General features: G+C 40.4%; 2 protein-coding genes across 2 annotated transcripts in view; one reads left to right on the forward strand and one right to left on the reverse strand.

Moving 5' to 3' along the window:
- Positions 1 to 23,629, forward strand: part of LOC146640647 (uncharacterized) — a 126,267-nt gene that overhangs the window by 97,433 nt on the left and 5,205 nt on the right. Inside the window, exons 3-11 of the mRNA XM_085399917.1 lie at positions 4,515 to 4,635; positions 4,720 to 4,821; positions 7,060 to 7,138; positions 9,124 to 9,328; positions 9,480 to 11,280; positions 12,471 to 12,644; positions 12,858 to 13,031; positions 13,208 to 13,381; positions 18,683 to 18,856. Of these exons, the coding sequence (XP_085256043.1) occupies positions 4,547 to 4,635; positions 4,720 to 4,821; positions 7,060 to 7,138; positions 9,124 to 9,328; positions 9,480 to 11,280; positions 12,471 to 12,644; positions 12,858 to 13,031; positions 13,208 to 13,381; positions 18,683 to 18,856 (2,972 nt within the window). The 5' untranslated portion in view covers positions 4,515 to 4,546. The remainder of the gene's footprint in view (positions 1 to 4,514; positions 4,636 to 4,719; positions 4,822 to 7,059; positions 7,139 to 9,123; positions 9,329 to 9,479; positions 11,281 to 12,470; positions 12,645 to 12,857; positions 13,032 to 13,207; positions 13,382 to 18,682; positions 18,857 to 23,629) is intronic.
- The window catches only part of LOC146640649 (uncharacterized), a 108,495-nt gene that overhangs the window by 41,743 nt on the left and 43,123 nt on the right, over positions 1 to 23,629 (reverse strand). The window lies entirely within an intron of this gene.

Below are 23,629 nucleotides of genomic sequence, written 5' to 3' on the forward strand. Positions count from 1 at the left end.
AGGTGAGAGGAGCAGATAATAAGGATTAAATATTATGCTGAATAACTAAATTCTGCTAGTCTGTGACGTAACTCCCAGCAGCATCGCCTCATTTCTTTGACCTTTAACATGAGTTAGCTTAGCTAGCAGAGCAGCTATCTCTGCTGTCTGTCATGTGACCGAGTCAAGTGTGTGTAGTAGACTTGTTAGCATAGCTAGCAGGCTGAAAGAAGCTAGCAAACTGTGTGAACACTTTGTAAGAGGTGAGCAGTGAAGGATAAGGAGCTCCTCCAAATGCTGATAATGCACTTAACCTGAATTTACTGCTTGTTACATTATATGTGATGTTCAGTCAAAAACAATTACTTAAATTAACATTATTATTAGTAGTAGTATTAGTATTAGTATTTGTTTATTATTCATAACATGGCTCCCTACTGTAGTGGTTTGAACAACTGATCTGTGGTTATTGTGTCCCTGCAAATTCAACAATGCGCCTCAATGCAAAGCATCAAACAAATATTTTTATTATCAAGTCCTACTGGATGAATCACCGTAGCTCTGACAGTGAAGCACACTCATTTTTATTGGTAGTCACCTTGTAAGCAATGTTCCCTCTAAGCTGCGCACTGTTGGCACGGTCTCTGCGCAGAGAAAATCTGTATTGAGCACACAAAAAGAATTCTTTTTTTTTTTTTTTTTTTTTTCTGTTTCTGCTGCCTGTCAGTCAAACTTTCTGAGGCTTTATGAAGCAAAGACAGAGAAAGCTCAGCGCTGTGGGACCACAGCAGCCATTTCTGAGATTTTAATGTCAGTAAAATTATTCTTTGCTCACCGAAGTCGAGTTTAACACTGAGACGTTTTATTATGACCTCATTAAAATCAATTCAACCATTGAAGACTTACAGGTTCAGCATGTGTTGCATATGTTACTGACAATGATAATGTCATATTCAAAGATCATCTGCTTGTTTTGGTGATATTTATCTCCACTGTTTGAAATCAGCGTTGTGAAATTGGTCACTGAGCTAGCAAGAAAAACCATCCATCCATCTTCATCCGCTTTATCCGAGGCCGGGTCGCGGGGGCAGCAGAGAGGCCCAGACCTCCCTCTCCCTGGCAAGAAAAACCAACTCCTGGTAACTCATCAAGATCTTAAAAATAACAAAATTACAACAAAACCCCCCCAAAGACCATCATTTAGAAAGTAATGATAACTCGAGCTCCGACTGTCATTGTGTTCCCACGATGCTACTGAATGTGAATGCAACCTGTCACGAAATGAATCGGTCTGCAGCAGCATTTCATAATGTCTTGAAATGGTTAGCGCAGGAAAGCCGGAGCACAATCAATACAGTCCTTTATCTTTGGGGCTGTAAGTTGACATTAATTAATGTTCAGCAGTGACATATCTGTCTTTGCCCTATTAAAGCTTTGTTTCGAGGGTTATTCTTCCCACTGTGCCAAAAAGAATTCTAACCTGAATTGAAATTAAAGTAAATATGTGCCGGTGTTTTAGCAAAGCAGCTGATGTGGAGTGAAGCCACGTTAATGACAACGTGTACAACCATTGGAGATGTGAGCAGGACAGACGGAACAACTGACAGGAAAAGTGTGGACTTTATACCAGTTTTTAAATTGTGTTGATCGACCACGTAAAACCAGAGTTATGATAAAAATATCTGCAATGTTTGGTTTTCTTCCTGAATACTGTCGTTGTTTATATTTACTGCAGGAAGAAACGGTAAAAAATGCATTTTATAAGGAAAACGCTCGAAAGCCTGTGAGCAAAAACAGCACCAACCCCCAGCCTTTCCTATTGGTCGAAAAATGTACCATGTCGACCAATCAAAACATGGCATTTAGTTGTTAAGAAACGGAGTGACGGCGGTGTTTTGAGATGTGAGAGATTTGAGACGTTTAGAGCAAATCTTGTGTAGTTAGTGTGTAGTTAGTGTGTAGTTAGTGTGTAGTTAGTGTGTAGTTAGTGTGTAGTGTAGTCAATAGTGTTGTTGTGTGTGTCAGAACAATGAGGCGACTGCTGAATGTTACAGGTGTTACAGCAGTGACACATCTGCTGTTGTCAGGCCTGCAGGTATCAGGCTGTTGTTCTCCTTCATCTCATAGTGGACAGAAATTATTTTTTGGAGCGGCACAAATAATTTGTGTGGCATCAGATTTGATGCAGAACAGCTGATTGTTCTGTAAATAGTTTGAAATGTTTATTTAAAAAAAACTCCTTGGCTGTAGTTTTTTGCAGTAAACAGCTGCAAAAAACTCTGTTTGCAAAACTCAGTTACTTTTTTGAAGAAGTAACTATATAATTAACTGCCCAACATTGGTCATTATTTACTGTATGTTGCAGACAGAGTTACAGACTCTCTCCCAGACCACAGACTCATAATACAAGTCAGAGCTTTATTTAAAGAAAGTTGTGTTTTCAAAATTGAAGTTCAAGTTATTTTTCCTTCCAATAGTGTTAACATGCTACAGGTCATGAACAAGATTTTCTTTTTTAACTTTCATTGTAAGTGGGCTAAAGCAGTTAATTAAAAGTAGTTTAACAGAAATATAAACGCTGTAAATTGATTATTTTAATAAACATGTAACTTGGATGGATTCGACGCTGGCGTGACCACAGTGCACACGTCTAATGTCGCTCACAGTGGATCGCTCAGGGAGGTTGTGTGTTCGCTCAGACAAGTGAAACATTAGAGGGAACATTGCTTGTAAGTGCAAGCTTTAAACTCTCATGGATGAGTAAAACTCATTAGAAACACTGGCGAGCAGTGAGTGAATAACAGGTCTGACAGCAGCAGCAGGGACGGTGCTGTCATAGTTTAATGTGGAGTCTGTTTGAACTCAAACACTGAAGAGCAAAGAAAAGAACTTTAATGGTTCTGGGTCCCTTTGACCAAGCACTTTGCATTTTTTGTATTATGGTTTATGGTTCTGGTTCATTTACAGTCTTATTTATGCTTCTTTGAGTTTCTTATACTTCCTGTTTAGTTCCTTGATCATTAGATTCCCTCTGTGTCTCTGTGTGCCTCTGTGTGTCTCTGTGTGTGTTTGTGTTGTGGAGCAGGGAAATTATTTTACTGCTATTGTTAAATAATTGTCATCATTACCATTGCATTAATAATATAATCTGGAGTTTATATTGCATTTAGAGGTTTAAACAGTGTCTCTCTCAGAAAGACTAAGTTGCAGGCTGACAGGAAGTTGCAGAAAGTTTGCAGAAGTGAAAGCAAAGTCTAAGTTATTCTGAGGAGCAGGCCAGACGAGGCCATTTGAATCACTAGGTTATTTAAAATGATCATTGCTTTAACAAAGTAACAGATAGCTTTAAGAAGGCCTTAAGATGCTTATGTACACAGTTATTATGTTTAGTAGAGGTTCTTGATTAAAACATTTATTTAGTAGAAGATATACACATAGTCTCAGTGAGCCTCCGTTCTGGTGAAAGGTCAGAAGTGCAACAGGTGACACAGAGAGCATGTGAGGTCAACACACACACACACACATTAGTTAGATTTATTTAGAGAAGAGGTTACTCATGTCTGGCTGTAACTGCAAAAGTGTCTCGGTAAAAGAGGAACCGTCCTTGTTGTCTCGGCAAGAAAGAGGAACAAGACAAGAACGGAAAGTACCAGCCATGAAAATAGAAGATGATCTTCTGGGGTAAAAGCCAGAAGATCATCTTGTATAAATCTATGTATAAAATGTTTCTGTGACGCATGAAGGGGCGTCAGTAAATCAAACCCTGATGCTATAAAATATCTGTTTATGCTTTGATTAAGTCGAGGACTACTGGCTGTCTGCGTACAGAGTGTCTTCCCACACGTGTGTTCATTAAAATCATTGTTGGACCAAGATCCTCTGGACCATGGGTGGTTTGTACTCTCCCTCCTCAATTTTGAACCTTAACAGTGTGTGTTTGTGTGTGCTTGTGTGAGGCCTGGTGCTCCTTTCTATATTTCCTCAGCCTGTCATGTCTCTCTTGTCTCCTCTTTCCCTCACTCACTCTCGTCTGCCTTTCCTCCACTCCTCTGTCAAGCTCACGTGTCAGTGTTGTGTTCCTTTGTTTGCTGTTTTATTGTGAAAGTCTTGCATTCTTTGTTCAGTGTGTTTCATTTTTCCTGTGAAGGTTCTCAGTCATCCAGGTCATCATAGTTTAAGGAGCTTGGAAAGAAAAGCATCTGGACTTCTATAAGTTGCTTGAAGATGTTTCGCCGTTATATTTGGGTCCTACCCTGTCTGCATTATGCAGCCAGTTCAAGACCAACATTTTTCTAGTTTCCCAAACAGTGAATCAGTGTGTGTCAGTGAATGCATCGTGTGTGCTTCAGGCTCCATCTAGTGGACTGATAGCAGAGCAGCTGATGGCAGCTTCCTCTGCCTCACACTGCTGTCTGACTGCATCCAGCTGACACTGATATGAAGCAGGAAAGAAGCAGCTGATATTTGGACAGCACACATGATGAAAGGAGGATTTCAGCTGATGTGCACATGAATGATTTGTGTTTCCTCTGCAGGTAGAAAGTGTGTGTGAGCCGAATTGAGCAGCATGGATCAGTGTGAGGACAGAGAGGAGGGAGTCCCTCCCTCTAAAAGCACTCTGTGTGGGGAACATGAGAGCCAGACCAAAGCTCAGAGGTGAGATGACCATCTCTAACTGTCCATGACTCTTCTCCATGTCACAGCTCAGCACTCACATCACTGCTGCATCATTATTCACAGGAACCAGCCTGGACCTCCACCCAGCTCTGTGTCCTTACAGAGTGACGGGTCTTTAGATCGTCTCATTAATTTTAAAGTCCAGCCTGTGTCTGCTGCAGAGAGGTGAGCTGTTAGCAACATGAACTCTTTGATTAAACTGCTTGATGTTGTTGGATATAAACTACAAACACGTCGTTCCCTCAGTCCCATTTAAACTGTCTTTTAAAACAAGCCTTTGGTTTCTAAACAACTGAAAACCCACTTCAGCAAACAGGAAGTGATCAGAGCGTCCGTCCACTTCCTGTCAGGCCCTGCAAACATTTCATATTGAAGAAAAGTCGTTGATATCTCACATTTTTACTCCACCACATTCAACCATTTTGACATTTTACAGCATGAAACTCTTGTCACATGACTCCTGTTATGTTATAGAGTCATGTGACCACCAGGGAGGGATTTGTATGGATGAAACACATTCAAATCAATCTGATTCATCAAGGGAAACATTTTTGGTGTAAATGCAGCAACACTGAAAACGCTGAAGATAAAAACACAACAGATGAAATATGAACAAATCGAGGCTTTGAATACACGTGTGTGTGTTTGAGACACAGAGATAAATGGATTGTGTGTCTGTCCTATTGCTGCGTGAGGATTTTATTGTAGATTTTGTGCGTGTACACTTTTGACCACGAAGGTGTTGAAAGGGCGTAAAACAGTTGGAGGCACCAGAGTGAACACTAGTGCTGTCAGTAGATTAAAACATGACTAATTAATGACACAATCTTCTGTCATTAATCCTGATTAATCACAATTACTTGATCAATAGCTGCAGTTACATTTTTCCAACTTTATATTTAAGCCTGTAACAGACGTTTACACCATATAATGAAGTCAATGCAGAATAAACACAAAGAATGTTAAACGCTTCAATTCAAAGAGACTTTGAATAGTTTTCAGTCTTTAACTCAGCTTCTCTGCTGTAAATACAACTTTGTAACAAATATATATACTAAAAGCTAAGTGTGCACTAATATATAATAATATATAATCTATATTACTGCTGTTAATGAAAATGTTTAATCAGACTCATCACAGGGTTACTGTGGATTCATTTGGATTAATCACCATTTAACATCATTTTTAATGTAAACGAATCAAAGTTCATTTCATGAGCAAACAGACTCGAGAGAAAAGGGCAAATTTACACACTTAACATGTTTATTGAACATGTAAACATTGATTAACCTCCTGAATGAGCCGACCCCCCCAGGGACAGTCCTGCATGCTAATGATGGGCTCTGCTCTGTACCTGCAGGATTCTGTCAGCCACAAACTCCTCAGCTGATCCTGAATCTGAGCCCATCTGTCAAACCATCATTTTCTTCACAGGTCTGTGGAGGTGGCACTGATCCTGCAGCAGTCTAACACTCTCTGTCACTCTTCTTCAAGTCTTTGACACGAGGAACCAAAACTATGTTATTAACAACACTAACAGGTCTGCAGTTTGTCCACTTGGCAGTTGTGTCATCAGTGCTTTGCATCGTTGTGATATTTTAAGCTGGAAGTGCTTCGGTGAAAAGAAAATTCCTTCTGTCACGATGTGCAGAATCCTTCATGTTGGTCGGCTGGTCCGTCTTGTTATTTTTTTAATGCTCAAACTTTCCATCGAGAGGTCAGTGTGTGTTTGTCATCTTCTATATTGAGCTGATTGGTTCAGCTGCCGTCACTAACAGATGTGCTGCACATCTGCACGTGTGCAAAGGTAACTCTACTCGGACAAACTGCCCGAAGTGCGTTGATAGAAACATTTCAGGGATTTTGAGTCGTTCTGCTCTCCAGATGTGTCGTGTTAAAGGTTTTTATCATGTTAATCATGATAACAGATGAACCCCTAACCCTAACCCTACATGTTAATGTTGACAGCACTGCTAAATCCTTTTTAATGTTCTTCTGTCAGATCATTGATTAGACTCGACTCCAAATACGAGACTCAGAAAACTCAAATGAAAACTCAATTCAAACCAATGAGAAAAGGACTTCTTGTGTTAGAATGAAAACATGTGGAAGTGGTCAGGTTTCAAACACTCGATGAATCTGCTGCACAGTTACATTCAGGGACCTTTGGCCTCCTGAGAGCATTAGTTGATGGTTCATCACAGTTTTCTCAAAGTTTCCTCTGAGCTTCTGCAGCATCATCACTTCCATCACTGATGAAAGAAAGTTCATAGAAAACAGAAAATATATCTTCAGAATCTGAGAGTCTAAAACTTGACAGGCTTGATTCAGATGAAGTTATTTGAGCAGAAACTCCTGGATCTTTATCCTGTGTTGATCTAATCCTTCATGGTTCCTCCACAGAGTGGACCAGCAGAGCTCAGAGGTTCCCAGTGGTCAGTCTGCCCAGCAGCATCAAACACAGCTGGACTCCATATTTATGGTCTGTACATGTACAACAACTACTTTATTATTAATATTAATAATAATGCATTTATTTATAGGTCCCTTTCAGAACACCAAGGACTCTGTGGACTAAATGACCAAAAGAAAACAAACTTTGAAATCAGACGGTGCAAATGTGATCACAGGGAAACGTTTTAAACATCGAGGCTTTAAACAGAAACCAAAGTGAAACAGTTTGTAGTCGAGATCAGTGGGAATGAAGCTGAATAACTGTTTCTTCAATAACTTTGAGCTCTTAAAAAAGAAAAACTAGCTGAAAGTCTGGCTGCTGTTATGAAAAGTACAGAGAAATTATGGGTCGCTCAACACTTGTGCACAATATAAGAGTTTAAATAAATCTAAAGAATAACTCAAAGTCCTACAATCATACTGAGAAAATCATCTACAGCTAACTATCCAAGTGGATTTGTTTAAGACAGCTCCATCTGCTGGTGGCCCTCTGCAGGTGCATGAAAGGGGCGTGTTTATAGTGAAAGTAGTAGAGAAAGTAAACCCCACGGGAAGGAGGAGGACTCTCAGTGGCTTCCAGCTCATATTCAGACATTTGACTTCTCACTGAAAGCAGCAAGTTTGAGTGTCTGTACCTTAGTTAGAAGAGATAACATGTCAGTAGTAATTAGAGTTGATTGAGCAATGCTGTCCTTGTAATGTAGTTTATGATTTTTATGGACAAGTCCAGTTTTTCTGTAGAGCCTCTCAAGTTGGTGACAGCAGCAGTGGAAGTTCACGTGTAAACCAGAGCAGCAAATCAGGTCCAAATGTGTTGTTCACAGTGAGTGGGATCATCATTGGCTGCTATGTTAACCTCCTGCAGCAGGATGTGTTTGGTCAGAGAATGGATAGATCACTAAGTCATTGTTGAGTTTAGGGAGACAGTAGACAGTTGGAGGAGGTTCAGCCAGTTGACACACAGTAGATAAAATAACTGAAGGCAGGAGCAGACACCTGTATGACTTTCCACCTCTCACATAGCTTATTTCCCTGGGCAGCGCCACAGGGCTGGTAGATGTAAACAAAGCTGGAGGAGAGGATTTATTCATCTGAGAAAAGTCACAGAGTTGTGTCTTGATGCTCAATCATCCAGGTACGTAAATCCCAAAAAGCTTGATTCTGTTCATCTGGATGTTTTCAGTGGGAGAAACGTTTCATCATCATCAGGTGACTTCTTCAGTCTCAGCTGACTGCAGGTTTCAATCTCATAAACAGGACATTTGTATGACTGAAACCAGCCCACTGAAGGAACAATGGGCTGGGAGGTCAGTTCATTGATCATTGGTACGCATATTGTCAGGACCATTGATCAATGGTTGTTGATCAATGGTCATGAGTCCAGTTCACAGAGAGCTGGGGAATGGCTGCAATCACAGCATGTAAGATGGTGACAGTTGTACCCTTAGGCCCCTCCTCCATTCAGAGATGGTCTTTCCTTTTCACATAAATGGCCTCCTTGACTCCGCCCTCAAACCAGCGTTCACATTTACTCAGGACCTTCTTGATGTGAAGTTCTTCTGCTTCGCTGGCTGCTGTGTCTGTGGGGATGGTGTTTGTTCTGTGTTGTTGTGTCCTGATGACGCCCAGTTTGTGCCCCAGTGGATGATGAGAGTCAAACCTTAAATACTGATCTGTATGTGTAAACAGAGTGAACCTTTAAGACCAGTTGTCTGTACGATCAACTCAGTCACCTGAAACATCTCCAAGTTTCTGGCTTTGATCATCAACCTGTTGGTAGTTCAGCTCTGAACACCAGTGAAATGTTTCTCCCACTGAAATCGCTGCATTCATATGAACAGCATCAACGTTTTGGGATCATGGAGTTGTGGACAAAGTCTCAGTTAATCAGATAAAGTCAAACCTATAATTGGTGAAGAGGTCGTGGATGATATGCCCCTTGATCGTAAAGAAGTGGACGTTGTGGATACTGAGGTTCAGAGTGGTGGGTCATTCATAAATATTCTGTTCCAGCTGCTGGAGGACAACATCATCACTTTTGTGAAGAACGAGCTGAAGAAGATCCAGAAGTCTCTGAATCCAAATAAGCCCCAGTGCTTGGAGTTTCAGAGGGAGGATGATGAGCAGAGGAGAAACAGCAGAGAGGCGTTTGTGAAGATCACAGTGGACTTCCTGAGGAGAATGAAGCAGGAGGAGCTGGCTGACCGTCTGCAGAGCAGTAAGAGGATTTATCTAAAGGTTTAAGCTGCTGGATAAATGAGACACTTGTGACACCAGTGTGTTCAGTCATTTCTCAGTGGGTCAGAAATTGTCATCAGCATTTTGTAAAATATGATTGTTAAAGTTGTATTTTTATTATTATTATTCAGAACTTCCAGCTGCTGTTTGTCATCGTAAACTTAAGTCTAAGCTGAAGAAGAAGTTCCAGTGTGTGTTTGAGGGCATCGCTAAAGCAGGAAACCCAACCCTCCTGAATCAGATCTACACAGAGCTCTACATCACAGAGGGAGGGACTGCAGAGGTCAATGATGAACATGAGGTCAGACAGATTGAAACAGCATCCAGGAAACCAGACAGACCAGAAACAACCATCAGACAAGAAGACATCTTTAAAGCCTCACCTGGAAGAGATGAACCAATCAGAACAGTGCTGACAAAGGGAGTGGCTGGCATTGGGAAAACAGTCTTAACACAGAAATACAGCCTGGACTGGGCTGAAGACAAAGCCAACCAGGACATCCAGTTCATATTTCCATTCACTTTCAGAGAGCTGAATGTGCTGAAAGAGGAAAAGTTCAGCTTGGTGGGACTTGTTCATCACTTCTTTACTGAAACCAAAGAAGCAGGAATCTGCAGCTTTGAAGACTTCCAGGTTGTGTTCATCTTTGATGGTCTGGATGAGTGTCGACTTCCTCTGGACTTCCACAAAACTACAATCCTAACTGACCCTAGAAAGTCCACCTCAGTGGATGTGCTGCTGATAAACCTCATCAGGGGGAAACTGCTTCCCTCTGCTCGCCTCTGGATAACCACACGACCTGCAGCAGCCAATCAGATCCCTCCTGACTGTGTTGGCATGGTGACAGAGGTGAGAGGGTTCACTGATCCACAGAAGAAGGAGGAGTACTTCAGGAAGAGATTCAGAGATGAGGAGCAGGCCAGCAGGATCATCTCCCACATCAAGACATCACGAAGCCTCCACATCATGTGTCACATCCCAGTCTTCTGCTGGATCACTGCTACAGTTCTGGAGGATGTGCTGGAAACCAGAGAGGGAGGAGAGCTGCCCAAGACCCTGACTGAGATGTACATCCACTTCCTGGTGGTTCAGGCCAAAGTGAAGAAGGTCAAGTATGATGGAGGAGCTGAGACAGATCCACACTGGAGTCCAGAGAGCAGGAAGATGATGGAGTCTCTGGGAAAACTGGCTTTTGATCAGCTGCAGAAAGGAAACCTGATCTTCTATGAATCAGACCTGACAGAGTGTGGCATCGATATCAGAGCAGCCTCAGTGTACTCAGGAGTGTTCACACAGATCTTTAAAGAGGAGAGAGGACTGTACCAGGACAAGGTGTTCTGCTTCATCCATCTGAGTGTTCAGGAGTTTCTGGCTGCTCTTCATGTCCATCGGACCTTCATCAACTCTGGACTCAATCTGATGGAACAACAACAAACAACCTCCCAGAAGTCTGAAACAGGAGAATCTGCAAAGAAACACTTCTACCAGAGTGCTGTGAACAAGGCCTTACAGAGTCCAAATGGACACCTGGACTTGTTCCTCCGCTTCCTCCTGGGTCTTTCCCTGCAGACCAATCAGACTCTCCTACGAGCCCTGATGACACAGACAGGAAGTAGCTCACTGACCAATCAGGAAACAGTCCAGTACATCAAGAAGAAGCTCAGTAAGAATCTGTCTGCAGAGAAAAGCATCAATCTGTTCCACTGTCTGAATGAACTGAATGATCGTTCTCTAGTGGAGGAGATCCAACAGTCCCTGAGATCAGGAAGTCTCTCCACAGATGAACTGTCTCCTGCTCAGTGCTCAGCTCTGACCTTCATCTTACTGTCATCAGAAGAAGATCTGGATGTGTTTGACCTGCAGAAATACTCTGCTTCAGAGGAGGCTCTTCTGAGGCTGCTGCCAGTGGTCAAAGCCTCCAACAAAGCTCTGTGAGTAAACATGTTGTCATCGCTTCATTGTTAAAATCATGGGAAATAAATCAGAAATGCTGAGTTCAAAGAGCACTGTAACATTTTTTTAAAATAGTAAATTAAATGATCATCAGTCACTCGGTAAATATATGGTAGTTTTAATGTTTCACTCCAGCATTTCTAAAACACACTTTGTTCTGTAACTCTTATCAAAGGACAATCCAGACCCAGCCTATAAGAACATGAGCTCTGATGCTTCAGCCCCTCTGACAGGTTTATTATCCTCAGCTTGTTCATTTGTCTCCAACTCCAGGAGTTTGGTTGTTTTATTCTAATGCACAAACTTCACCTGCCAGACTTCACCTACATCTTTTTCTGATGTTCATAATTTAAGTTCAAGTTTGTATCTCACTTTCAGTGCACACCCTCCCTTTTTAAATATAAATCTCTGCTGTGCTGTCATGTTTTCATCCTGTATGGAGGGAGAAACTCGGTCTTCATTACTGAAATTGCCTCTAAGGTCGTGTTTCTTGTCAGTAACCATATGTAACTGTAAGGCTTCCATAACCAGTGTTATCACAGAATTACAGTGGGTTCACTCTGGGTCCTCTACAGTTTCCTCCCACTGTCCACAGACATGCAGTTAGGTTACCTGGTGATCTAAACTTCATGCAGGTGTGAGTGAGAGTGGTTGTCTGTCCCTCTGTGGGCTTAGTGGAAGAGACTGGATGGATCTCTGCTTTGTCTTTGATATATGCTGACAGCAAACATTCTCCATGAAGTCTGCATTTCAGCTCATCTCCTTTATACACACCTTTAACAGGAAGAGTTTTATACAGCTAGTGTTTAAAATCCAGTGTTATTCACAATACACAGGTAATGAGCATGATTATTGAATTACTAAAATTTTCTAAAATAATTGTTTTAGTTAATATTGTATGACAGTGTACACAGAATTATTAGCTCAGTAGGCAGAGTGGTCGCCCCATGATCATAAGGTCAGGGGTCGAATCCACCGAATAGTTACCTTGTGGTACCCCTGAGCAAGGTACCATCAAGGTACCAATCATGTGCACTGGACTGGTAGCACTCATAGTCTCATAGGTTTAAATAAATTAAAAAAAAAAAGGGTTCAACATATAAACAAATTTAATTTGATCACATATATTGTTTTTTTTTTTTTTTTTTTTTTTTCCTTTCTCTCACAGACTGAGCAGCTGTAACGTCTCAGAGAAAGGCTGTGAAAATTTGTTGTCAGTGGTCAGCTCCCAGTCCTGTAGTCTGAGAGAGCTGGACCTGAGTACCAACAGCCTGAAGGCTTCAGCAGTAAAGCTTCTGTCTGCTGCAGTGGAGAGTCCACATGCCAAACTGAATGTTCTGAGGTCAGATCAATTTGTATTATGTTTAGTTCTGTTTGTTTATGTGTTTGATGTTTGTTTTTGTTTATGTCTTTATCCAGTTATCCTTGTTTCATAGCATTTTTATTCATTTCAAAGTTAAACGGAAGTTTTACTAACCTGCTCAGCACAAGACAATAAGCTATTGCACCTTGATTACACTTTAACAACAATCTTTATTCATGTTTTTATCTTCAGACTTAACATCTGTGAACTCTCAGAGGAAAACTGTGAAGCTCTGTCCTCAGTTCTCAGCTCGCAGTCCTCTAGTCTGACAGAGCTGGACCTGAGTATCAGAAAGCTGCAGGATTCAGGAGTGAAGCTTCTGTCTGCTGGACTACAACGTTTAAACTGTAAACTGAATACTCTGAGGTCAGATCAGAAAACATTTAGTTTTTAGAATTATTAATTAAAGTTCATACATATGATGTTGTATCTTAGTATGTTTATGTTTCCTTTAAAAATAGAAAGTCAACATTTAATGTTGTGAAATGTATTAACAAACTCTACATGAGTACTTGTTTTATAGATTGTCTTTTATTTTTCAGACTGAGTGGCTGTAACCTGTCAGAGAGAAGCTGTGAAGCTCTGTGCTCAGTCCTCAGCTCCCAGTCCTCCAGTCTGAGAGAGCTGGACCTGAGTAACTCTGACCTGCAGGATTCAGGAGTGAAGCTTCTGTCCGCTGGACTAAAGAGTTCACAGTGTGCAGTGGAAACTCTCAGGTCAGGATTCAAACTTTTCCACAGATGATCATTTGAAATGTGATTTATATTATTGTATAAACAGGTAACTTTTACAGCTGTCAAGTGAGCTTTTATTTACATTTGAGTGGATAATTGGACTCTGAATTACTAAAAGTTGTTATAGTTATGTCTCTGTTTATTTAAAAAAAATACTTCATGCACTGCCTAATTTAAAGATTTAGGCTCCTTTGGGCCCATAATATATATATTTGATTTCTTTGTGAATGAAATTAGGAGGATATTGGCGACTGCTGATTGGCTCGCTGTTTGTTTTTTATTCACAGTACTTAATTTTAAAGGCTGATTTCTCAAAATGAGATGTTTATCTTTTCTTCTACAACACGTGGAGCCACCAAATCTTCTTGCTTCATTTATTCATTACAGTTTGATTTAAAGAATATTAGACTCGTAACATAATAAATATATTTATTTCACTTCTTCTTGAGAGAAAGAAAGGGATGACTGGGTGAGCTCCAGTGGTTCATCCCAGCAGAGAGAGCGGCACACTGGGCTGCAAATGATCACAGTAGTAATGGCCATAGTTTGATAAAACAGGCAGTCTTACCCTGTAGATAATACAGGGTTCTGGTGCCGATGTGGGGGAGGGGAGTCGCCCGGTACTAACTACATACTACTAACTACCTCATCCAGATGTCTTCCCTACTAAACCTGATAAGAAGTAACTGCAGTAGCCTTATAGGTCAAATCAGTTTCACCTGTTAAAGTTAGCTCCACTATTAATTAGGGGTGGGGGAAAAAATCGATACTGTGTAGTATCGTGATATTTTGTTTGCTAATAATGTATCGATACAGGGACAGCAGAAATCGATATTTTGTTACAAACAATTTTTTCTCTGAAGTCAACATGCTCTGGAGTCAGAGCATGTTGACTTCAGAGCATGTTGATCCTTTTTCTGAGCAACAATCCTGACATTCCTTCACTGTCCAAATGTGTTTAACTTTTTTTTTGGCAGCAATAAACATGACAGTTTACTTATTTTAATTTAAGACATGTTTAATTTTAATTAAGTTTGAAACTTTTTTATTTAATGTAAAATTATATATTTTTTTAAATTTACTTTCAAATTCTTCAGTTGCTGAAGGGGCTGCATAGTTTTCATAAATTGCATAGTTCAGAATAGCTATAATTGTACCAGATGGTTGCATTCAGTTAAGTTGGACTAGACTGTAATACAAACCGTTCAGTTTGTCAACAATAAAACTGACTGAAATGAGAGAAAGACTGAGTGTGAGACTTTGATATTAGATAAAATGAATATTGATAAAGTTTACCTTATGTGCAGAATTTAAATATCGCAAAATATTTTAAAAAATCGCAATAATATCGTATCGTGCGTTAAGTATTGTGATAATATCGTATCGCGAGTTGTATGGTGATTCCCACCTCTACTATTAATGGTGTCACTTGTTATTTCTGGGATGAGTTTAGTAGCCTGAACAGCTGCTTAAAGGAAAGTAATTAAATAATAAAAATAACCTAAGTCCGGGGGAACCTGCAAGAGCTGTTTGCACAAAGAATAATGCTCAGACTTTGAGGTTTTATCGTTTTACACAAGGTTTAAAAATGAATGTCCACAATTGAATTGCAGAAATTGTTATTGAGCTAATACTGATGTAGTTGTTATCTTTGGTAAGGAGAGGTTGGAGGAAGGATGAGCACAGTCAGGCCTAAAGATGCTCTTAATAATAATAATGGATTGCATTTATATAGCGCTTTTCGAGACCCTCAAAGACCCTTTACAATCCCACTACAGGGAGTGCAGAATTATTAGGCAAGTTGTATTTTTGAGGAATAATTTTATTATTGAACAACAACCATGTTCTCAATGAACCCAAAAAACTCATTAATATCAAAGCTGAATGTTTTTGGAAGTAGTTTTTAGTTTGTTTTTAGTTTGAGCTATTTTAGGGGGATATCTGTGTGTGCAGGTGACTATTACTGTGCAGAATTATTAGGCAACTTAACAAAAAACAAATATATACCCATTTCATTTATTTATTTTTACCAGTGACACCAATATAACATCTCCACATTCACAAATATACATTTCTGACATTCAAAAACAAAACAAAAACAAATCAGCGACCAATATAGCCACCTTTCTTTGCAAGGACACTCAAAAGCCTGCCATCCATGGATTCTGTCAGTGTTTTGATCTGTTCACCATCAACATTGCGTGCAGCAGCAACCACAGCCTCCCAGACACTGTTCAGAGAGGTGTACTGTTTTCCCTCCTTGTAAATCTCACATTTGATGATGGACCACAGGTTCTCAATGGGGTTCAGATCAGGTGAACAAGGAGGCCATGTCATTAGTTTTTCTTCTTTTATACCCTTTCTTGCCAGCCACGCTGTGGAGTACTTGGACGCGTGTGATGGAGCATTGTCCTGCATGAAAATCATGTTTTTCTTGAAGGATGCAGACTTCTTCCTGTACCACTGCTTGAAGAAGGTGTCTTCCAGAAACTGGCAGTAGGACTGGGAGTTGAGCTTGACTCCATCCTCAACCCGAAAAGGCCCCACAAGCTCATCTTTGATGATACCAGCCCAAACCAGTACTCCACCTCCACCTTGCTGGCGTCTGAGTGGGACTGGAGCTCTCTGCCCTTTACCAATCCAGCCACGGGCCCATCCATCTGGCCCATCAAGACTCACTCTCATTTCATCAGTCCATAAAACCTTAGAAAAACCAGTCTTGAGATATTTCTTGGCCCAGTCTTGACGTTTCAGCTTGTGTGTCTTGTTCAGTGGTGGTCGTCTTTCAGCCTTTCTTACCTTGGCCATGTCTCTGAGTATTGCACACCTTGTGCTTTTGGGCACTCCAGTGATGTTGCAGCTCTGAAATATGGCCAAACTGGTGGCAAGTGGCATCTTGGCAGCTGCACGCTTGACTTTTCTCAGTTCATGGGCAGTTATTTGGCGCCTTGGTTTTTCCACACGCTTCTTGCGACCCTGTTGACTATTTTGAATGAAACGCTTGATTGTTCGATGATCACGCTTCAGAAGCTTTGCAATTTTGAGACTGCTGCATCCCTCTGCAAGATATCTCACTGTTTTTGACTTTTCTGAGCCTGTCAAGTCCTTCTTTTGACTCATTTTGCCAAAGGAAAGGACGTTACCTAATAATTATGCACACCTGATATAGGGTGTTGATGTCATTAGACCACACCCCTTCTCATTACAGAGATGCACATCACCTAATATGCTTAATTGGTAGTAGGCTTTCGAGCCTATACAGCTTGGAGTAAGACAACATGCATGAAGAGGATGATGTGGACAACATACTCATTTGCCTAATAATTCTGCACTCCCTGTATTCATTCACTCTCACATTCACACACTGGTGGAGGTAAGCTACAGTTGTAGTGGTAGGTTAGGTTTTGCCCAAGGACAAAATGACCAAGACAGAGAGAGCTGGCTCATCAGACAGACAAGCTCATCTTGTAACCTACTGGTTCGCTGGTCAGCACACCAGCTGACTAGCGAACCGGCTAACTAGCACACTGGCTAACTAGCACACCAGCTAACTAGCACACCGGCTAAATAGCAAATCAGCTAACTAGCAGACCAGCTAACGGCAGCCACAAGCTGAAGGACGATTAAATGTAGTGGAGATATCAGAGATGACACTGGTGTGTCCGATTCACTCTTTAGCACTCTGGTCACTCCGGTGTGTCAGCCAGAACACCACTGAAGGCCAAATGATCCCAGCATGTGGAATAAAGAGCTTAAGGTTTGGTTTAAGACACTTTATTCTTTCACTGATTGATTCTTGCGGCTGTGATCATGTGTGTGGTTTCTTACAAAAAGGAAGTACACAATACAAATACATGACAAATAAGATGAATAGATAAGATACATATCCAGTTATATGTACGTACATCAGTATAGCTAATATAGCCATATATAAGGACAAAGATCACAGTACTATAATGCAGTAATGTTAAACACAAAGGTGTATATCTACATAAATCTGTCCTATCAGTGATCAGGGTACTGTAGTATACTTCCACTACATAAACTATAGAAACTAAACGACATTAGTGTGACTTTAAGTTACCATCAGTACAGACGAACTGATGGTAGTTGTACAAAATAAAGGCATTGCAATTATTGTGAAGGGCTTCCGGTTAAACTAAGATCAGCTGATTACCTCATAACAAATTGTTTGTTATAGAACGCAGCTCCCACTCTTCATTAATATCATGTACTGTAACTCCCAAGTAACCATGGTTACCCAGCCACGCCCAGTAGTCTCCAGAGAGACCAACAGCTGGTGCACGTTGTAACGCCGTGGCTTTCATAGTCTCTCCTTTTTCTACAGCTCATGTGTTCTTCTTGTGATGGTGCGTCTTGAGGGAGGCTCATACATGCCGTCATTTGTTGATCCTAAGAACGTTCCTCAGACCGACTTCTTCAACAACACTAATCGGCCTGCAGTTTGTAGCTACTCACTTCACTGTGGTATTTGTTAGCTTGTCTTTCTTTGGTTTTATCCTGACTCCTCCCACAAGCTGATCCTACGTAGTCTGCCCAAGCCTCCCACCTCAACAGCGTGTAATGCATTTAAGTGATACTTCAGACATGAAGTACTGCGACAATAAAAAACTCAACTTTGCTTAAAAATAACTTTAGTTGTATCAACACTGCCCTCTGGAATAATTAGACTTTGGTGACAAACTGATGTGATCTCCATGTTTCCTTTGTTGGACTGTGGGCGAGTGTCAGAACTGAATGTACTGAGTAACATGTGGAGTTTAAATATGTGTCAGTTCCAGTTTTAGAGCTCTAAAGTGCAGCTATCATGTTAGGAATATGTTAGGAATAGACAGGAACACTGAGCACACTGAGGTCAAATCTTTATTTATCCAGTTCATCTGTAGGCTGAGCTCAGTCCATCCATTTAGTGAAATGATGTTTAAAGGTCTCCTTGTTCTGTGAGCGTGCACAGATCCTGAAGCAGAAAGCCTGGGTTAACAGAGAAATGATCATCACTGTGATGATGCTCACCATCTCTGACTGGGATTTGAGGTTTTGTCAAAGCAGCAAAGAAAGCCTGGCTATGTTGGACTGGGTGTGGAAGCAGCTCCCAGTTTGAGTTCAGGAGACAGACACCCTCTCTACTTTGACGATCAGCTTCAAACTTTCCTTTTTGATAAAACTTATAGTTAGAGCTGGATCAGGTGACCCTGAACCATCACTTAGTTATGCTGCTATAGAGATGGATAACAGATGGATTGTTGTTTTGTGTGTCTGCAGTCTGTCAGGCTGTCTGATCACAGAGGAAGGCTGTACTTCTCTGGCCTCAGCTCTGACCTCCAACCCCTCCCATCTGAGAGAGCTGGACCTGAGCTACAATCATCCAGGTCTCTCAGGAATGAAGCTTCTGTCGGCTGGACTGAAGGATCCAGGCTGGAGACTGGACACTCTCAGGTATGGAGAGAATGTCTGATATAGGAGGAAGAGCTGGAATCATTTCCTGTGTCTTTCACTCACTTCCTGTTTGTTTCCTGCAGATGAGACATGAACAATCACACATGCAGGAATATTTTCAGGGACAGACACACTAGTCTAGCTGGATAGTACATGGATATTTATGTAGGGGGTCTTCAAGGAGTCTGTTTGCAGGAACATTAATGATAACTGATAAGTCATGTTGAGAGTTTCATTAAAAGTAGACTTACAGTTAGGTAATATTTGGACAGAGACAACATTTTGTAACTTTAGATACAAGTATCAGCCATGTGTGTGTTTCCCATGCTGTATGTCCACAGTCACAGTGACAGTCAGTGACACTGACAGAAGGATGAAACAAGGCTGTGAATCATTTCAGTCTGTGTGTGTGACAAAGAGGCAGACAGGAGCAGCTAACATTTGGAAATGGAAGCTTACTGGAAACACTACATTCACGGCTGAATTCACAATAGATTTGTTCTCAAGTGCACATTTAGCAGCTAATGCTAATACTGTTTTCCCTTTGCTTTCTACAGCAGCTATTGCTAAGTAGGCCACTTTGCTCCGCTAAGGATTTGTGTGACCATGATGGAGACTCTGATAAGCTAATGCTGCTAAGCTAATGCTGTTTATGGGCCCTGTTAGAATCAATATTTCATTCTCATTCTGTTGTTTGAGAACAATATTAACGTTTCACATCATTATAACACAAGAGAAAAGGGTATTGGCATTAGCTACTAGTGCTTATTCACCTCAAATTACCTTTAGCTGCTAATGGCAGCCTACTTAGCATTAACTCCTCACTAATATAATGCTAATTTACATCAAATTAGCATTAACTGCTCATATTGTTATAAGGAAAGAGAAAACGGTATTAGCATTTGCTGCTAATAATTATTCACCCCTAATTAGAATAAGCCGCTAAAAGCAGCCAACTTAGCATTAATTCCTCACTTTGTTGTTACCCAACGGAAAAGAGTATTAGTATTAGCTACTATCATTTTTAATAAGTAAGAGAAAACAGTATTAGCAGTAGCGCATAATGCTAATTCACGTCAACGTAGTATTAGTTAATAATGGCAGCCTACTTAGCATTAACTGCTCACTAATATAATGCTAATTCGCATCAAATTAGTTGTTATAAGGAAAAAGAGAAAACGGTATTAGTATTAGCTGCTAATAATTATTCACCCCTAATTAGAGTTAGCCCCTAATGGCAGTCTACTTAGCATTAACTCCTGACATTGTTATAATGCAGGGGAAAAGAGTTACCATTATCGGATAATGCTAATTCTCATCAAATTAGCATTAGTTAATAACGGTAGACTTCATATCATTAGCTGCTGTCATTCTTACAAAGCAAACAGTATGAGCATTAGCTGTTAATCCTTTTTCATCTAAAATTAGAATTGGCCACTAATGGCGTATTGTTAAAAAGTAAGAAAAAACATTGTTAGCATAAGCGGATAATGCAAATTCATCTCAAATTAGTATTAGCTAATAATGGCACCTGCTTAGCAGGTGCCATTATTAGCTAATTTCTATTTACCTAAAATTAGCATTAGTGACTAATGGCAATCTACTTAACATTACCTCCTCACTAATACAATGCTAATTCACATCAAATTAGCATTAGCTGCTAACATCAGCCTACTTAGCACTAGTTGCTCGCATTATTAAAAGGGAAGGGAAAAGTTTTAGCATTATCGGGTAATGCTAACGCGCATCAAATTAGCATTACCTAATAACCAGCGTTCTTAGCATTAGCTGCTCACATTGTTAGAAATCAAGAGAATATGGTTTAAGCATTAGTTGCCAATGCTTATTCACCTAAAATTAGCATTAGCCACTAATGGTAGCCTATAGCAAAAACTTCTTAATGCTAAATGAAGTTAATTAATGCTAAGTAGGTTTAACTGAAATTAAAGTAGTGTTAGCATTAGCTGCTGATATTGTTAAAAGGTAAGATAAAACATTGCTAGCAGCAGCGGATAATGCTAACACACATAATAATTAGCATTACCTAATAATGGCAGCCTTCTTAGCATTAGCTGCTCATATTGTTATAATGCAAGGGAAAAGAGTTGGCAAAAACAGTGTTAGCATTAGTGGATAATGCTAATTCACCTAAATTAGCATTAGCTAACAATGGCTACGTACTTAGCATTACCTACTAATATTGATATAAAGCAAGAAAATATGGTATTAGCATTAGCTTCTAATGCTTTCTCATCTAAAATTAGAATTAGCCACTAATGGCATCCTATTTAGCATTAACTCTTCACATCGCAAGGGAAAAATTAGAATTGAATAAAAAAAAAAAGTGTTCACATTAGCTACTTGTATTGTTAAAAAGTAAGAAAAAACATTGTTAGCATAAGGGGATAATGCTAATTCACCTCAAATTAGTATTAGCTAATAACGGCAACCTACATAGCATTAGCTGGTCACATTGTTATAAAGCAAGAAAATATGGTATTAGCATTAGCTGCCAATTCCTATTCACCTAAAATTAGCATTACCTGCTAATGGCAGTCTACTTAGCATTAACTCCTCACTAATGTGATGCTAATTCACATTAAATTAGCTTTAGCATTAGCTGCTAGCATCAGCCTACCTAGCACTAGCTGCTCACATTGTTAAAAGGGAAGAGAATACGATATTAGCATTAGCTGGTAATATTTATTCACCCCTAATTAGAATTAGCCACTAATGACAGCATACTTAGCGTTAACTCCTCACATCGTTGTAATGCAAATGAGGCTAACTTGCATTAAATTAGACTGCTGTTATTAGCTAATGCTATTTAGCAGTAGCTGCTCACATTGTTATAAAGCAAAGGAAAACGATATGAGCATTAGGTTCTAATGCGTATTTGCCTTAAATTAGACGTAGGTGCTAATGGCAGCCTACTTAGCATTAGCAGCTCAGATGTTGTAATGCTAGGAAAAAGAGTGTTAGCATTAGCCGTTCACATTGTTATAAAGTTAAGGGAAATAGTGTTAGCATTAGCTACTCACATTGTTAAAAAAAGTAAGTGTTAGCATTAGTGCATAATGCTAATTCATGTCAAATTAGCATTAGTTAATAACGGCAGCCTATTTAGCATTAGCAGATAATGTTGACCTTGGCCCACTGGAAAAGTTAAGAACTAAAGATTTAGGAGTGTTTCTCGATAGCTCTTTCTCATTTGAGAAACAAATGAATTCTGTTATTACAACCAGCTGTAAGGTTTATATTGTTGACTGTCATTTATGCTTAGAAATATTTACTCATATATGCTTAGAGTTGTATAATCGATTGCATAATGATAGAGGTTTGATCCTGAGTAGTCTGTAAAGACTCTGTGTGCCTTCCAGAGTGCTCTGGCATGCACACACCACTTGGGGCCATGAGAGAGGTCGTACCCTCTCTTACTGATTTATGGTGTAGGACAGGGGTCTCAAACTCAATTTAGCTGGGGGCCGCTGCAGGCAGAGTCTGGGTGAGGCTGGGCCGCATTAGGTTTTCCACAAGAAAGGCATGGTTAAAAAATTCCAATCTTCTCAAATCTCTTTATTTTTATTTTTTAACACAAAATATGAACTTGTGTGTATCTTTCAGGCTTCTATATCTGCTGTATTTAGATTGAAATGTCTGTATTAACAGTTCTATAACCTTCTTCTGAACATCAGAATCAGAATCAGAATCAGAATACTTTATTGATCCCTGGGGGAAATTATTTTTTGTTACAGTGCTCCATTTTAAACCAACATTAAGACAAGACAGACAATACGCTAACTAAGAATAGTACAATATATACATATATATACATACATACATACATAAGTCACTTATAAATAAATATTTGGAAAAGAAACATGTGTAGCTGTAGCAGCAAACAGTGTGTTAAGTGGATGCGTTGTACAGGGAGATGGCCACAGGCAGGAATGATTTCCTGTGTCGTTCAGTGGTGCTTTTCGGTAATCTCAGTCTCTCACTGAACGTGCTCCTGTGACTGACCAACATGTCATGGAGTGGGTGGGAGGTGTTATCCAACATTGTCTTTATCTTGGACAGCATCCGCCTCTCCGACACCACCTTGAGGGAGTCCAGCTCCATCCCCACAACATTGCTGGCCTTACGGATCAGTTTATTAAGTCTGTTGGCATCTGCGACCCTCAGCCTGCTCCCCCAGCATGCAGCAGCATAGAGGATCGCGCTGGCCACCACAGACTCATAGAAAATCCTCAGCATTTTCTGGCAGATGTTGAAGGACCTCAGTCGCCTCAAAAAATAGAGACTACTCTGGCCCTTCCTGTAAAGTGCTGTGGTGTTTTTAGCCCAGTCCAGTTTATTGTCAATGTGTACTCCAAGGTATTTATAGTCCTCCACAATGTCAACACTGACCCCCTGGATTGAAACAGGGGTCAAGTGTTTCCTGGTCTTCCTGAAGTCCACGATCAGTTCCTTGGTCTTTGCCACGTTGAGCTGCAGATGATTCTGCTCACACCACGTGACAAAGGAGTCGACCACAGCCCGGTACTCTGTCTCATCATCCCTGCTGATGCATCCAACCACCGCAGAGTCATCAGAAAACTTCTGAAGATGGCAGGTCTCTGTGCAGTGGCTGAAGTCTGTGGTGTAGAGGGTGAAGAGGAAGGGGGAGAGGACAGTCCCCTGTGGTGCCCCTGTGTTGCTAATCACCTTGTCAGACACACACTGTGGGAGACGTACATATTGTGGTCTTCCTGTCAGGTAATCAACAATCCA

Source organism: Rhamphochromis longiceps, unplaced genomic scaffold, assembly GCF_057381845.1.
Source record: "Rhamphochromis longiceps isolate RC_006_pf unplaced genomic scaffold, R_longiceps_female_GT1.1 unmapped_scaffold_4, whole genome shotgun sequence".
NCBI classification, from domain to species: domain Eukaryota; kingdom Metazoa; phylum Chordata; class Actinopteri; order Cichliformes; family Cichlidae; genus Rhamphochromis; species Rhamphochromis longiceps.